Raw genomic sequence first — 16,958 nt, forward strand, 5'->3', positions numbered from 1 at the left:
ATCCAAGAAAGCATGGGTTTTGGGAAGAGGTGTGGGGACATAAACATGCGCCGAAGCAGATTTCTTAAACCCACTTCAGCACGCATTTAAGTAAAGTCTGGAAGCGCCCACAGTTGTTATCATAATCATATTGACATAAAAAACATGGTTGGCACTCTGAGAACCTAGCTTGTAAAGCAAACTTTTAATCATCACAAGTGTACTAGAACAAGCTATTGTTGACAATGGACAGAGAATACAAGGGAGATCCATATTGTATTTGCACAGGGGCTTCACAATTCACAACCTTTACTATAAGATAAAGGTCAGTTCCTGAGAGAAAAGGGAGTCTCTGTCTTGCAACCTATTCTCACATCTATGTAGGGATTTATAATATTTTATCTAGCGTAAACCAGATTTCCCTTACCAAAATAATATTTTCATATATACATGTATTTTTTGCACAAAGGCTGTATTCAGGTATTTTCTTTCCACGTTTGTGGAAGTGGAAATGACACATTCATTGGCATGGAAAGCAGTTGTTTTGTTGCCCCTTCCTTTGTAATAAGGTGGCTCACCTCCTAGAATAAGAAGAATGGATTGGAAGATTGTTCCTGCAAAGGTGGATATCTTTAAGAATTATTGCTAGAATTATTGTCTAGCATAGCCAATCTAGAAAGAAAATCATACAGCATGCACACTTGATGTAGAGGATGTGAATGAAATGAAGATTTTATTGTTTGTGTGAAGAGCTCTGAGGGTTATTTTAAATGAAAAATGATAGACAAATATTGGAAATAAATAAACATACAAACAATTCCCCACATCCCCATTGTCTATCATATCTCTATTGGAATAACTATATTCTCGAAAAGAAATCTCTGCACACAGATATTTTTTCCTTGTTGATGTTGTTTTTGAGATGATGATCTGTTTGTCCAGACAATTAATTGGATTGAGCTTCACTTGTTTGTGGTTTATGAGAAATAGGGAAAGTTTTGTTGTCCACAGAGGCTCAGTTACCCCTAACCTTTCCTGCCTGTTAAGATGTGGCTATAATTTCAGTGTTGTGAGCCAATCTTTTCTGTTCACCTTTCTCTCTTTCAGCAATTCATGAATTCCCTGACGACCTATTCACAAATCAGGAAAGACAACAAGGAGCAATTTTGCTACATATTATTGGTGTAAGTACAGTTAGGTTTTCATACAGATGTTGGTGTAATTGTTCAAATATTAAGCTCATATATATTTATATTAATATTTAATATTATATTTAATGGGATATAAGTTGTCTTGTCTTAAAAACTCAGGGGTAATCATAGTTTCTGAATGAATCCCTATTGTTCAGGGGGACCTGTAGCTCAGTGAGAGAGAGCCCATCTTGGGCATGCAGAAGGCCATAGGTTCAATTCCTGACATCTCAAGGTAAAAGGATAAAATGACAGGTAATATTTAAAGTACTTTCTGTGCTTGCAATCTACTATTTAAAGTAGATATTACTAAGCTAGCTAGGCAAGCAGTTTCACTAGGTAGAAGACAGCTGCCTTTATTTCTATGCCAATAATACATGTTTTTGTCAGAACTATTCAGAGTGGTGGTCTGTGGATCTGTGCTGGTCCATGGAAAGCTTTATGGGAGGAAACCAATTATAGTCAATAAATACAAACATATGGGAAAAATCCATATGAAATCACTTAAGAAACATTGCTTTACTTTATACCAATATAAAGGGCCCTGTATTGTATTAGGTTGTATTTATTTATTTATCAAATGTCTACCCTGCTTTCCTCCCAAGATAGAAATTCATGAATTAATCAGTGCTCTACTGTACAACCAGTGCTCTATTGTAACAAAAACATTTTTTTTAAAAAAATTGGTAAGATGCTAAAGAAAGCAAGTGGGATGAAATAAGGAAGAACGTAATCGTGGATGGAAAATGAAACTGATGCAGGAGTAGAAACAGAAATGAGGACTTAGAGATTTGCTGCCAGCCAAACTAAACAACACAGTCTAGGTAGAGAAATGAGCCATGTATAAGTAAAGGTAAAGATTTTCCCCTAACATTAAGTCTATCGTGTCTGACTCTGGGGGTTGGTGTTCATCTCCATTTCTAAGCAGAAGAGCTGGTGTTGTCTGTAGACATGTGGCTGGCATGACTGCATGGAGCACCATTACCTTCCCGCCAGAGTGGTACCTATTGATCTACTAACATTTGCATGTTTTCGAACTGCTAGATTGGCAGAAGCTGGGGCTAACAGCAGGAGCTCACCCCGCTTCCCAGATTCGAACCGCTGACCTTTTGCTCAGAAAGTTCAGTAACTCACTGCACCATGGGTGGCTCCTGAGCCATGTATATCTGGCCAAAATATAATGGACTCATCATTGGATTGCTTCAGGGAGTTGATGTGACATATACTGCATCACAGTCAGTGGAACATAGGCTTCACCCTAAACTTGATTCCAGGAAGCTACAGAGTGACCCCATAGTTTCCAAGGTGTGGACAGCTGGATTGGGCTAGATTCAGCCTGGCCCGCTATCCACACTACCAATTGACCCACCTCCATGTTGCCTCAAGCAAGCATTTCCCTCTCACAGACTTACTGCAATATTGCATTTATGGTGATGTCAAAACTTATTGGAACTAGACACTGTAGAAGAGATTTGATTATACCTTGCCTTTTGTTCTCTTCTTTTGTGAAAAATGTGTGGTATGACCTCATCTTGCCCTGAGTTAACCCATCTGCATAAGCAGTAGCTATGAAGCCAAATGCAAAGAAATTGTGATGATATAATATCCAATCTTCCTTCAGCTTATGGGAGGAGGAGGAGGAGGAGGAATGGGCCTGCTGTTTTACCTGGCCCACTCTTCAGATGATTGGATTTATGGGCATGCATCATAACAGCCTGTACATGGGTTGCTTAATTCCTGTTCACTCTTCTTCTGGATCATACCACAGATAGTTGCCTAGATGGCATGCTGACCCAGGCTATGTGCGTATGTGTGTCCAAATCCATTGTAAATTTATGGCAACTTCATAAATTTCATAGTGTTTTCGTAGCCAAGGAACAGTCAAAGGGGATGCCTTTGCCTTCCTTTGAAGTAAAGCCTACAGTGTCTAGTATTCCTTGGTGGTTCCACATCCAAGTACTATCAGTACTTGTGTTTAGCTCCTCACTTGATCTAGTGTCTTCAAGATATTTGGATTTAACAAAAAATATTATTATTCTGTTCTTTTAAGTCATTTGTGGCTTACAGCGACTCTAAGATTGAGTTTTCTTTACAAAATTTGTTCAGAAGGCATTTGCCATTGCCCTCTTCTTGTGCCAATTAGGCAGTTCCCTTCCCATGGCTGAGCAGGTCACTAGTATACTTACTCGTTGTATGAATATTGGAAGTATTTAAAAAATGCTTCACTTGTGACCTGGATTTTGGTTTTTTTGTAACATGTTCTTGTATTTTGTCTTTGATTTGTCTCCACAGGCTCTGTATATGTTCTATGCTTTGGCTATAGTTTGTGATGATTTCTTTGTTCCATCTTTAGAGAAAATCTGTGAGGTATGTGAAAGATAACTGTTGCCCTAATAAACCTGGTTTTGCTATGCTGAGGAGGGTGTGGAGAAAATTGTCTCATCCTTTACAACTTTCTGATGGGCTTTTGGGCACTCTGTTTCTAACCACTCCTGGCTTGACTTAGCCTCACTTATGTGAGCTGTGTAAACTAGAAACGCAAAGAACACACAAATGACAGATGGAAATTGTATCAAGAAAAAACATTGAAAGACAATTTTTTTTCCTCATTTAAAAATAATAATAATAAAACTTTATTTATACCCCGCCACCATCTCCCCAACGGGGATTCGGGGCGGCTTACATGGGGCCATGCCCAAACAATACAAAATAAACAGCATATAAAAAAACAACACTTCAGAACACAATGAACAGTACAATAAATAAAATATCCATTACAATACAAATCAAGGACTCTTCATTTGGGACTTCTTCTGCAAGAAAAATGCAAATCGGTTTCTTTCTGTGCAGACAATTACTTTTTCTGCACAGAAAGCAAGTTTCCAAGAAAAGAAGATTTTCACTTTTTGGTGAGGAACATGTATTTTCAATCTTGCTAGGTTCCCGTTTCATTTTGGGTGTTAAATGAATACCAAAATGGTCCTTGATAACTATTTTAAAAGAACTTTCATATAGCAGAGAAAAGAGAAATGACTTTTTTTTATGGTTCTTGTCTATGAAGATGAATTTTTACAATCATTTACATTCCTAGCTTGTACTGATATTGGCATTTTGCGACTTGGCTTTGTTGCCTTTCTCATATCTGTTTTTTTAAAAAATAGGTGTATAGGGATACTATGGCAGGACTGATGAATTCTACCTTTGATTTTCTTTTAGAAACTACATCTGAGTGAAGATGTTGCTGGAGCCACATTTATGGCTGCAGGAAGCTCAACCCCAGAGTTATTTGCATCTGTCATAGGTAAGGAATCTATCCAAAGGTGTATATGGTTTGTGGAACTGTTCCCCTAAATGTCGGGGATACAGGTATGGCTATGTACAATAGTATCTGTATATCATTTTGACCCTGGGATCAGTTAAAATGTTTGGGCAGCTGACCTGGAGAATGTTCTTTCTTTGCAAATGTAATGAAGGGAAGACAATACCAAAATTATCAAGTGATTTCTCTTTTTTCACATATTTTGTTTGACTTATCATTTTTAAAAGAAAACTGTTGTCCAAAATATATTTATCCAATTACACTGAAGTACATCTGTTGCTCACCTTCCTCTTCTTTCTGTGTCCAGGTGTGTTTATCACTCATGGGGACGTAGGTGTTGGAACCATTGTAGGTTCAGCTGTTTTCAATATCCTCTGCATCATTGGAGTTTGTGGTATCTTCGCTGGACAGGTTTGTAAAATCTGAATTTTGTCAGGTTTTGTAAGCCGCCTTGAGTTCTCTCAGATGAGAAAGGCGGGGTAGAAATGCTGTAAGTAAGTAAATAAATAAATAAAGGATTTTCTCTCTCTGATTCCTTACCATTGCACCCAAATATAGTAACTAAAATATATTGTATAACAAATTCTTATTTCACTATCATTTTTTTTGTATGCCACTTTTCTCCCGTAATGGGATCCCAGGCAGCTCCCAGAAACAGTCAATTAAAATTCTCACAATAAAATTTAACAATTTAATACAAACAATATTAAATTATTTAAATCATTTTAAGCTGTTTTCTCTCCCATATTTTCATTTTTATTTACTGGCAGGTAGGGTTTTTCTGAAAAAGTGTGAAATCCCATGCTGTCCACCTTTTTCCAAACCAAGGACTGGCTCTCGCTTCCCACAAAGTAGGAACCCTTTGGGTGTTGGGGCCACTTTAGAAATTTTGGAGAAAGTGCATATTAAAAAGTGAAATATATGGCCTGGATTGTGCTCATTGCATTTGTAGTTCTAGTTTCCATTTGACCACGCTCTATAAATAGATTACGGTTTTGGTTAATTTTCAGTTTCCAAGTAACGTGGCAGGTGGCTTACCACATCCGCCCTTTAGCATGTATTGTAATTTTTTACTGTTTGAACATCTAAACTCGTTTATAATAGGGCCACAATATTTGGTTTCCCGAAATCACTCTGCCCTAGTTTGCAAAAAAATCATTATTTGCTATAATAATTCTAAATAACACTAAAGGAGGTGTGGAGGAGGTTACACGGTCAAATTAGATTATTGTTCAGCTGTGTTCCACGTAAGGGTCTTTGGACCAAAATAAAATGTTTGTTGTTGTTTTTTCCAAGTAGGACTTTTGTTGAAATGAAAGCCATATTGTTAAGAATGCAAACAGCAGTGTGAATCAATTCTACTGCAGAGACTCTTGAGCTTTTTACACTTCATGTAGCCGTGCAGGTTGTTGCATCCCGTAACAATCTGCATGGATGCTACTTCCTCTCCAGGCTGTGGGCACAAAGGGAACAGCAACCTAAATCTGGGTCTTAGCCGGAATCTTAAGTTTTAAATGTCAAATAATAAGTGATAAGGGAGGAAGCGGGTGGCATACATCTCTCTGTGGATCACCTCCTGTTTTAGCATCATCACATTTAGGGAAGCTAAATTTCAAATCTTCCAAATTCATTTCTAAAACCAAATAATTGCTTAGGTGATGATGACTAAAAGTTGCTGCATTGAGTAACTATGTCTACTTTTGCAGGTGGTCCGGCTCACCTGGTGGTCTGTGTGCAGGGATTCTGTCTACTATACACTGTCTGTGATCGTTCTTATTGTGGTAAGTTTCCATTTTAGTCTAAGCGCTTATGCTCTATTTTAATAGAAAGAAAGAATCTGTGAGGGTTTATACCTCTATAGAAAATTTATCTTCATTTGAAGTCTCCTCTTAAAAAGCGTCTTCTAAATTAATGAATAATGGATCTTAAAATATGTATCCAGGATTCTGTGTGGTACCCGAAATCCAAACTTTCATTTGTTGTGACCAATAAAGCCAATACAGGTGAGATATGATGCGGGAGTGCAGTCCAAGAATAACTGGAGGACCACACATTCCTCATCTCTACTGCATTGCACAGACATTTGAGGAATCATCTTATTTAGACATCATGGCAACTATTATAGCTGCCTTGAGGCTTGAGATGTGGCCATCATCCTCTGATGGTTCCTTTTGCTCTTGATGGTGCCTCGTGGACTTCCTTAGAAGTTGGGAAGGGCTTCAGAAATGTACTAAGTAATGCTAGCATTTACATGTGGGGTGCTACTACATGGAGGCCTTGCTGGTATTTACATTTTCCACTGCAATATGGAATGATGCTACCTGAAGGTGGAGGATGGACCGTCATTTACAAGGTGGCTGTGCCTAGCCTAGAGCAGTCATTGACTGTGAGATCAGGGAGTTGCCTATGGATGCCATTTGCTAACATTGGCAGGCATGATCAGAATAGTTAGATTCAAGAGCATAATTCCAAAATAAGTAAATGAATAGTGCCGTTCTATGGGTCAGGTGTTCACCAGTCAAGATGCCAAGTTTTATTCTTGGGATATTTGTTTTTTGTTTTATTGCTGTTATTATATTGTTGTGTCAGGCAAGGCCCCATGTAAGCTGCTCCGAGTCCCTCCGGGGAGATGGGGTGGGGTATAAAAATAAAGTTATTATTATTATTATTATTATTATTATTATTATTAAGTCTTGAAGTCTAGCAACAAAATGTGCTCACCTACTGTTATTCCTTACAATCTATATGTGTAAACGTATGAACCAAATTTCTGTTTGTTTGTTTTATTTAAAGTGCACGAAGCAACTGGGAGGGTCATTCTGAACTGAAAAAATGCCCATTATGGAAATAATTAACAGTGAAGTTTTTTTCTCAGAGATCCTTTGGTTCTATGGGATTAGGATTCAATATAAGCTTCTTGTGTTGGCAGAAACACCCTTCTGCTGCCAGAACCCTGTTTTGCTGGCTGATCGTAAAACTGTGACCACAGAGCAATCCACCAGCAAGACTACTCTGGAAACTATGATCTACTGGCATAAAAACCTCAAAATGGGTGGCTAAGTGGTAGAGTAAGAGAAGAGCCAAGTTAAGACAAATCTAATCCACTTCCAACCCAAGGATTTAACCACAATACTGGCACAAATTTAAGCCTGGATGATGATAGTTGTAAATAGTTTCCAATATCCCAGGAGATTCAGATTCAGCACATGGATCAACTGGTCTTCAGCATTTTGAACAGCTTTAATGTTTATCCCCCTTTTTGGAATGCATTCACATGAAATAGCAGCACCATGGAGCTGCTTTTCTTTATTAAAAAGAAGAAGTAAAGATAAGCTTCATTATGCATTTATTAGATTCTAATTATGTATTTTGCCTCAGCGCTCTTCTGCCTAAAACTTCCTTTTGAAACCTGGGGTTTTCCCACACTACACAGTGTATTACTATGAGTCAATTGTAGCTGCCATGTCCACTTCTTATGGAATCCTGGCATTTGTAGTCTGGTGAACCTCTAGACCAGTGGTTCTCAACCTGGGACCCCCAGATGTTTTTGCCCTTCAACTCCCAGAAATCCTAACAGCTAGTAAACTGGCTGGGATTTCTGAGAGTGGTAGGCCAAAAACATCTGGGGACCCCAGGCTGAGAACCACTGCTCCAGAACTCTCAACATTGCAAATCCCAGAATCCCATAAGATGTTGCTTGGCCAGGTGAAGTGGAATCATAGTACTATAACTGTGTAGTATGGAAAATCCTCTGGTTCTGTCCAGATGTTTTCAAATGCAATTCACATCATCCTGAGCCAACATGGCAAATGATGAGGCAACATGAGAGCTGAAGTCTAAAACAGCTACAGGCTTCTGGGTTGCAGAATTCTGTTTTAAGGTTCAGCATTCACTACATAAACAGTGATTCAGTGCTAAACCTTTGCATCTGCTGAGAGTGAAAGCCCATTACAATTATGTCTGGAAAATTTTCTGTACTAAGCATCACTATAATGTGCAATACAATGAGCCCTTGGTTTTCACTGGGGCTTGGTTCTAGGATACATCCCACCCCCAGTGGATACCACTGATGTCCAAGTCCAATTATATTCAATGACATAGTAAAATGCTGTCCTTTTTATAAAATGGCAAAATCAAGGTTTATGTTTTGGATTTTTCGGGAGGGGGTATTTTTCAAGTCATGGATGGTTGAATCTATGGATGCAGAATCCATAGAAACAGAGGGTCGACTGTATAACTAATATGCTTTCATTGGGCTAGAGAAATATCATTCTTCTTTTTTTCTTTTTATTTCTCCTCTCTTTTAGTTTATATATGATGAGAAAATTGTATGGTAAGCTGTGCTTTTTATTTCTTCACATAGTTTAATTAAAGCATGACAGACAAACAATTCTTGCCTTGTATGTGGGGTTGAAGAGTAGGTGGGAAATCTGGGTTGGAGCAATTGCTACGTCCATAGCTTTGCTATCTTACTATGGTCATATGGAAAGTGAGGTGAGGGGTGGTCCCATTGATGCCAATGGGACAAACCAACTCCTTACTTCCCACCTGTGCTACTCTACTGGGAAGAAAGTTACATTGTTACTACCATGTTTGTTGGATGAAAAGTAACACAATTGTTGTTGGTGTTACTACTACTACTTCTATTAATATAACTGCATATATGTTGACTTTTCCCTAAAATATTTTAAGTTGGCTTACAAATTAAATGCATATATAGTAAAATCAACATTGAAATGGAAGTAAACAATTGAGACCTTTCCACACTACAAAGTTATAGCATTATGATTCCACTTTTAAGTGCCATGACTCCATCTCCTTGATGATAGAAAGAGAAGAATAGTCAGGATCTGTTGTACTGCCATTCACTTTTCCTTGAGTTTCATCTCTTTTTACATCGTAAGCCAGAGAACTGTCAAATTAATACTTCGTTAGCTGCTCTGGGAGCTTTTTTGGCTGAAGGGTGGGCTCTAAATGAATGAATGAATTAGAGACGGTGACTAAAGTCATGACAACGTAAATCAAGAAATCCAAGGGAAAACATGGGGGCGGGGAAGGGATTTGACACAGGAAGAATTAGACATCACCATATCATTTGGATGGGCTGTATTGAGAAAAAGACAAAATGACACTGACAGCAAAAAGAAGTGCAAAAAGAAAACCAAGAAGTAAAACAATGAACCATTACAGTTTCTAAAAACAGAGGGTTAGGGTTAGCACACACATAAAACATGGGAAATATTGGCCACGATATTGACTATACTCCCCTCCCTTCAAACATATGCGTTATTGGCATATCCAGTTTTGTCATGTGGTACACTACTAATTATCTTACTTTTTATTTCTTTGAGGTGGGAAAGCCTTATACTCATCATTATGTACACATTCTACATACTTATCATGAAGTAAGTGCTCTTCACTTCCTCTGTTCATTGTGTGTCCGTATGTTGTGTTTAAATATATACCATGCAGGACTAGGTATCATGTTTTAATGGTTTTATAGTATCTATGATGCCATGATGCCACATAAATGTGAATGTATATTGTAGTGTTTTAAATTCTCCATTTTGTGATGTTTATATTTATTATTGATGTATTTGGATTGCTGTTTGTGTGATTTTAACGTGTTGTAAGCCGCTTTGGATCCCGTGAGGGAGAAAAGCGGGGTATAAATAAATTATTATTATTAATTATTATTGACACAACAACATTGTACGACACAGCAAACAAGATAGATATGCTGGATTTCGTATCACAAAATCACAAGTCGAACACTTCCCAAGCGTCTAGGACTGTGTGATGTATTTTCGGATGATGCACACAGATCCCAGTAGGGTGGCCTTATTATTATTATTATTATTATTATTATTATTATTATTATTATTATTATTATTATGTTTTATTGCTTTTATAATGAACTATATTGTATAATGTTGAATATGTGGCATTGAATTTTGCCAATCTGTAAGCCTCTGTGAGTCCCCTTGTATACCTAATGCTTCACAATAACTTAGGTAAATCAGAATATCTCACATTCCTGTTATAAAGCTGTTGCATTGTCCATGTTAAATAGATTTTATGGAAGCCCTAAGGCTTTAAAAGGCTTTTCTTGGAATGAATTATTCAGAGGGGGGTTGTCTTTGCCTCTAAGTGTGGCTTGCCCAAGCTCACCCAGTCAGTTTCCATGGCCAAACAAGGATTGTTACAGGAGATAATTATGTAACACAAGAAGACATTTTACTTTCAGATATGAAATAGCAACCTGCAGCTGATACAGCTTTGCAAGATGCTTATTTAGACCACATAACTTGCTCTGCATAATCTGAAATACTTGCTGGCCTTAGGGACTATATGCATCTGCTTTATAGGCTTTGTGTCATTCACTCTCAGGTTATGTAACAGTACATTTAGCAGCAGATTTCTGAAATATTACTGATAAAAAGTCAAAGAACAAAGCTAGGGACACAGCAAACAACTTGTTCAAATGGATTGGTGTTCTGCACCTGCTCATGCTAACTAACTGGCATCTTTAGCTAAAGATATCAAATAACAAATGATGGGAAAGATCATTCTTTGTTGAGACCCTAGTAAAAGATGCCAGTCAGAGGAGACAATTTGTCATAGTACTAAAATGAAAGGAGCCTAGCATATGAAGTGAAACTCAGATTAATTTCCGAACAGGGTCAACTCCTCACTCAGTCATTGAACCCCTCTGGGTAACTGAGCAAATCACATTCTCTCAGTCTTACAGCATGTCTACACTGGCTGGTAAATCTGTGTGAGTCTGGAGCAGAAATATACATACCTCGCAAGCCTGCTGGACCTCACTCCACCATCCACATTTCCATCACTGCTCCCAGATGGTTGCATAGTGCCATGTGACTTCCTAGCTGTCACCTTTGCTGTCATCTGTGCATGATCTATCAATTTTCCCTGGGCTTCCAAGTGCCCTGTGTGGATAGCAGATTAGTCCAAATCAGACTCAATCATGCAAGTTTTGGGCAGACTCCAGAACTAGCAGTAACTTCTACTAATGCAGGACTAAACTAGATTCCCCCAGTTAAACAGGAGCAAAAGTGGTGCAATAGGTGAAACCAGTGGTTCTTAGTCTGTTGGCCCCAAGTTGGCCTACAACTCCCAGAAATCCCATCCAGTTTACCAGCTGCTAGGATTTCTGGGAGTTGAAGCCCAAAACATCTGGGGACCCACAGGTTGAGAATCACTGGGTTAAATTATTGTGCCGGCTAAAGGTTGGGTGCTGACCTGAAGACTGCTGGTTCAAAACTGTGAGATGGGGTAAGCTCCCATCTGTCAGCTTTAGCTTGCAGGGACATGAGAGAAGGCTTCCAGCAGGATGGTAACACATCTGGGCATCATCTCTGTAGACGGCCAATTATCTCATACCAGAAGCAACTTGCAGTATGTTCTCAAGTTGCTTCTGACATGATTTTAAAAACCCAGTTAAACATGCAATACATACCAGAAGTAGAGAAATAATGTGGGGAGAGCCAGGAACCAACCCAGGATGAGACTGGATTATAATGCTCATATAGATGAATCCTTACAGGCCTCTTCAACCTGCAACCTGGATTTGGGCCACTGGATGTAATTATGGCAATGCGCAATGATCGCGGCTATAAAAAATAGTGACCTTTCAGGATTTACTAACTTACATTTTCCTTTATCCTTCTAGGTACAATGTGAAGATGCAGAATTTCTTTACTTTAAAAAGCATGAATGTTGGGAATGGCAACACTGTCAACAGCGAACTGGAAGATGGTAATGACTCTTATGACATTGGTCATGATGACCCTTCAATACCATTGCTGTGGAAAGGTAAGGCTAAGCAGACAGGAGCTGAACAAGAGGTTTACATGAAACATTGTTTTCTATTGGTGGTCCATACATTCACCAACTTCCATATACTTGCATAATGCAGTATTTTTGAGATGTCTGTTTCTCCCTCCTCTGTGGCATTCAGGAAGATTCAATTCTACTGAGCCTTTAAAGAATTATTATACCTAGCAGATGTATATCCTGGATATGAAAGCTAATGAAAATAAAATTACCATTATCATGATGTATATTTATGTGCATTAAGTCACTGCTGACTTATAAAGACTTCATACATTTCATATAGTTTTCTTAGAGAAGGAATACTAAGACATGATTTTGTCAGTTCCTTCCTCTGAAATCCAGCCTACAGCTTCTGGGTGTTTGTTGGTAGTGTCTGTTTCAAGTACTAACTAGTGCTGTTTATACTTAATTTTCAAGAATAAATGGATTCTAGTGCATTAAGGATCTTTACGTTCTTGCCTTTTTATAAATCAGTGGTCTGGCTACAGTTTTGGATAGTTCTTGTCACTACACCTGAAAAAGGAAACTGCAGAGCTGGAAAAGGTTTAGAAAAGGGCACAATGATTCCACAGTCTGCTTGAAAGAATTTGAGAGATCAACACACAAGGCAATAAATGGTAAAGGGAATGGAGCAACTCAGTTACAAGGAAGGTTAAAGTGTTTGGGACTATTTGTCTTAGGAAAAAAATAACAGTATACATAACAAAAGATATACAAAATTATGCATAGCCTGCAGAAGGTAGATAAGTTTTTCTCCCTCTTTCATTGCACTGGAACTTAAAATTATTCACTAAAATGAATGGGGGATATTCAAGACAGATAAAATGAAAAGCTTTTTCAGACATAGTTAAAATGTAGAATGCATTGCCTCAGGTTGCAGTGGTGGCCGACAACATGGTGGGCTTTAAAAGGAAACTCTCATATATACAGTAGAGTCTCACTTATCCAATCTTCACTTATCTAATGATCTGGATTATCCAATGCAGTCCGCTTCCTGCCCGGATCCACAGCTATTTCTCTAGGCAGCAAGGACTGAACTTTTAATGGATTTAACTTCCAACAAAGTTGTTACTTTAAGTTCATTTTATGCAATTCTATCTTTGTTTGTCGTCAATTTTTAGTAGTCAATTTTTTTTGTAGTCAATGTTTTCAATACATGGCGATGTTTGGGTGCTATATTCTTAAATACAGTAATTACTATATAATGTTACCATGTACTGAACTACATTTTCTGTCGATTTGTTGCAAAACATGCTGTTTTGGTGCTTAATTTGTAAAATCATAATGTAATTTGATGTTTAATAGGCTTTTTCTTAATCCCTCCTTACTATCCAACATTTTTGCTTATCATAAATGTTCTGCTGGCTCATTTGTGTTGGATAAGCGAGACTATACTGTACTCATATATAGGTAAACAGTTGAGGGAAGGGTTTGGGGCCAAAATTATGGATTTTGATATGACCTGTGGACAGGTCAGTGGTAATTCCATTGAGAGGGGAAAGCACAACAGCCTGGCTGCTGTTCCCACTATTTTCCCACCCAGAACATTTTTTTCACTGTACTCAGAAAAGGGGATAGTTCCTTATTGTTAATGTGGGATTTGTGTATAGATAGTGTTTAAATGAAATTTGTGTCTAGCATGTATTGCATCATCCAGGAAATGCTATAGTGTGTAAAGAGTTAATTTGGTAAGAAGCTGTATTGACCTTGGATATGTGGCTGGAGCCAGATAGGAGTGTCCAGACTACAAGTGTGTTTGTATATAGCTGATTGCATCAGATGAGATGTTTTGCCTTCATACATCTGCTGCTATGCTGCGTGCACTACTCTGACACTTTTTAAATAAAAGTTAAGTAACAGTATTGAAAGGAAGTATCCCTTCTCTGAGTAAAGTGGCAAAAGACAGAGTGAAAAAACAATGAACAGCCCCATCCAAAAAAGCAAAAACAAAACAACCAATCCCATCTTCTCTCTCTTTTGAGAAAAGGGCAAAAAAAAAAAAAAAACACCATCTTTTCCCCACCCAAGCATTCAAAAAGGCCAGAACTGGCACCATAGCAGAGAAAATAGAGAATGATCTATTTTGCTTTTAGGTTCTCCCGGGATGGACTGAGTTCTTGCCTTTTGCCACTCTACAAGTTGACTCAGATTTTTTGGGTCAATCGTATAAGTTAAATTTCTGGACGTATACACGTGTATATGTGGTAGATGTATTTATGGAGAATTGGGGCCATCTGTGGCTTCCAGTCAGGACAGTTGATTAATCGCCTCCAGGATCAGAAGCAGTACACCTGTGTTTATCTGTTGCCAGGGAATTGAATAAGAGGATGAAGTTGCACTTAAGTCCTGCCAGTGGACTTCTAGGAAACTGATTGGCCACTGTGTGAAAAGAACACAGGGCCAGATAAGTTTGATCCAGTGTGGCTTTTCTTATGTTCTTTCTTATACACAGGTTAATTATAATGTCTCTCAGTTGTATCCAATTGTTCCACAAGTGTTGTCTTTCTCCTTGAAGCCCATGTTTCCATCCTAACTTTGCCAAACCCTGTCCAGAAAGGTGGGGTGGGAAACAAGCTTCATTGAAAGACTTCTCGTGAGGATGCAAGAGGATGTTTTATGTGATTGCAGTTGTGCAGAAGGTTCATGCAGGACACGTGTAAAGTACCAATATACCAGTGCTCTACATGAACTGAACATGGATCTTAGAATATGCAAAATAGACTTCTGTAACTTTCTGGGCCTGGCAGGCAGGCAAGTCAGTGTGGACAGGGTTCCCTAATACAGTTGGAAGAGTACGGTAGTAAAAACAGTAGAGTGTGGAACAGACGGATACTCGTCTCATTGTTAATGTGTGACTGCTGAGTGAGGATCAGCAGGACAACATAGTCATTTGTACAAATGTGGGATTCAAGTGTGGAGAGGGTTCTCTAGCACTGTGGTGTCCTGCTGTGTCAAGAGAAGCAATTACTGGCGCCCTGGGGAGTAAGATATGTTGCTTTTCATGGGTTTGTCAGTGAAGTTCCCACCAACCCCTGAGAGGAGGTAATAGCAAAGAGACTGGTGCCTTCGCCGATGTAAAGTTGTGCTTGACTTTCTGAACCTAGCAATGAAAAATGTAACTCTTTCTCTAGTCTCAACGTGGTAATGAAACAACTAGCCAAATTATTAACTACATCAATCCTTTCCCTTTTCTATTTTCTTTGTAGCTGTTTTTCACTAATTCTCCATGAAGGAGAATTTCTACATTTTTATCTAATTCTTTAGCCCTTACAGGGTATCTTGGAAACTTGTATACGTAATATTCATCTTTCACACAAGATGTCATGAGAATAATAGAATCATAGAGTTGAATAGAATCATAGAATTGGGCAAACCCAATTCTGCCATGCAGGAACACCCATGAAAACACTCTTGACAGAGAACCCATCCAGCCTCTGCTTAAAAACCTCCAGAGAAGGAGACTCTACTATGCTCCAAGGCAGTATGCTGCTCTATTGAATGACTCTTACTGATGTTCTTCCTAATGGTGGAAACTCTTTTCTTGCAGTTTGAATCCATTGCTTCATGTCCTAGTCTCTAAAGCAGCAGAAACAAACATCCTTTCAAATATTTAAACACGGTTATCATGTCCACTCTCAGCCTTCTCTTCTCCAAACTAAACATACCCAGCTCCATCAAGCCACTCCTCATAGGGCTTGACTTCCAGACCTTTGATCATTTGGGACGCTCTTATCGAGACACATTCCAGTTTGTCAAAATCCTTCTTGAATTGTGGTGCCTAGAATGGAACCTTAGAATCACATTGAAATTCTATTGAGGTGAGAACTCCTAATTAAAGTTTGAAACAGCGAGAAAAATGAGCAAAACATGGGCAGATTACAATATGGCAGTTGTAGTAACATTGGGATTTGTTGTCTTTCCCTGCTGCTTATCTTTCTGGTGCTGAAAAACATGCTCTGGGAAGTTTCCCAGCCCTCTAAAAGAAGTTTTGGGGGGTTCTGCCTACCTCCTTATGGTGGACTCCATTCTTGCATGAAGAAAAAGTCCGCCATTTGATATGCCCTTACATTTTTGACTTGTTACTTTAATTTTGCTGATTTTCCCAAGACTACACAGACTATGTATCCACATTGCACAACCTTCTGCAGTGATCATTGTCTATAATGACTAGGGATAATGGAAGTCACAGTCCAATACATCTTGAACACTTTAGCTTGGGGAACTCTCTTTTACAAGATCTTATTGAATAAGCTCAGTTTGGAATGAAGCTACTGGCCTTTATAAATATATACATTTTTGCATTTCTCCTCCCCACAAACAAAGGAGATAAGTTCCCCATCCCTATCTTCCTGCCCAAAATATATTGCTTTTTCTGTTATTCTGAATAGTCTGTTTCACAGTTCCTTGGGGTGGAATTTCACTTTGCTCAGGTCAAGGCTTCGCCAGCACAGGTTATATTTCTACCTTATTGTGTTACATCTAGCAAGGATGTGTAGGTTGTCTGTTAACACCTCTCTTGGGTCAGTGGGGCTTGGATCTCACCGTAATCTTCCCCAGTATATGAGTGCAAAGTCTGATTATTTTCTAACAAAGAACACCTGCTCTCTGTCTAC

At 38.6% G+C, this 16,958-nt stretch overlaps 1 protein-coding gene across 3 annotated transcripts in view; it reads left to right on the top strand.

Annotated features, from left to right (window-relative positions):
- Nucleotides 1-16,958, top strand: part of slc24a4 (solute carrier family 24 member 4) — a 157,091-nt gene that overhangs the window by 110,598 nt on the left and 29,535 nt on the right. For 2 of the 3 annotated variants that reach the window (XM_003214403.4, XM_016990904.2), the window contains exons 3-10: nucleotides 1,087-1,163; nucleotides 3,462-3,536; nucleotides 4,386-4,470; nucleotides 4,796-4,899; nucleotides 6,195-6,269; nucleotides 8,796-8,821; nucleotides 9,840-9,893; nucleotides 12,182-12,324. In XM_003214403.4, coding sequence (XP_003214451.1) covers nucleotides 1,087-1,163; nucleotides 3,462-3,536; nucleotides 4,386-4,470; nucleotides 4,796-4,899; nucleotides 6,195-6,269; nucleotides 8,796-8,821; nucleotides 9,840-9,893; nucleotides 12,182-12,324 — 639 coding nt within the window. The remainder of the gene's footprint in view (nucleotides 1-1,086; nucleotides 1,164-3,461; nucleotides 3,537-4,385; nucleotides 4,471-4,795; nucleotides 4,900-6,194; nucleotides 6,270-8,795; nucleotides 8,822-9,839; nucleotides 9,894-12,181; nucleotides 12,325-16,958) is intronic. The other variant, XM_016990901.2, reaches the window with a different exon arrangement.

Source organism: Anolis carolinensis, chromosome 1, assembly GCF_035594765.1.
Source record: "Anolis carolinensis isolate JA03-04 chromosome 1, rAnoCar3.1.pri, whole genome shotgun sequence".
NCBI lineage: Eukaryota > Metazoa > Chordata > Lepidosauria > Squamata > Dactyloidae > Anolis > Anolis carolinensis.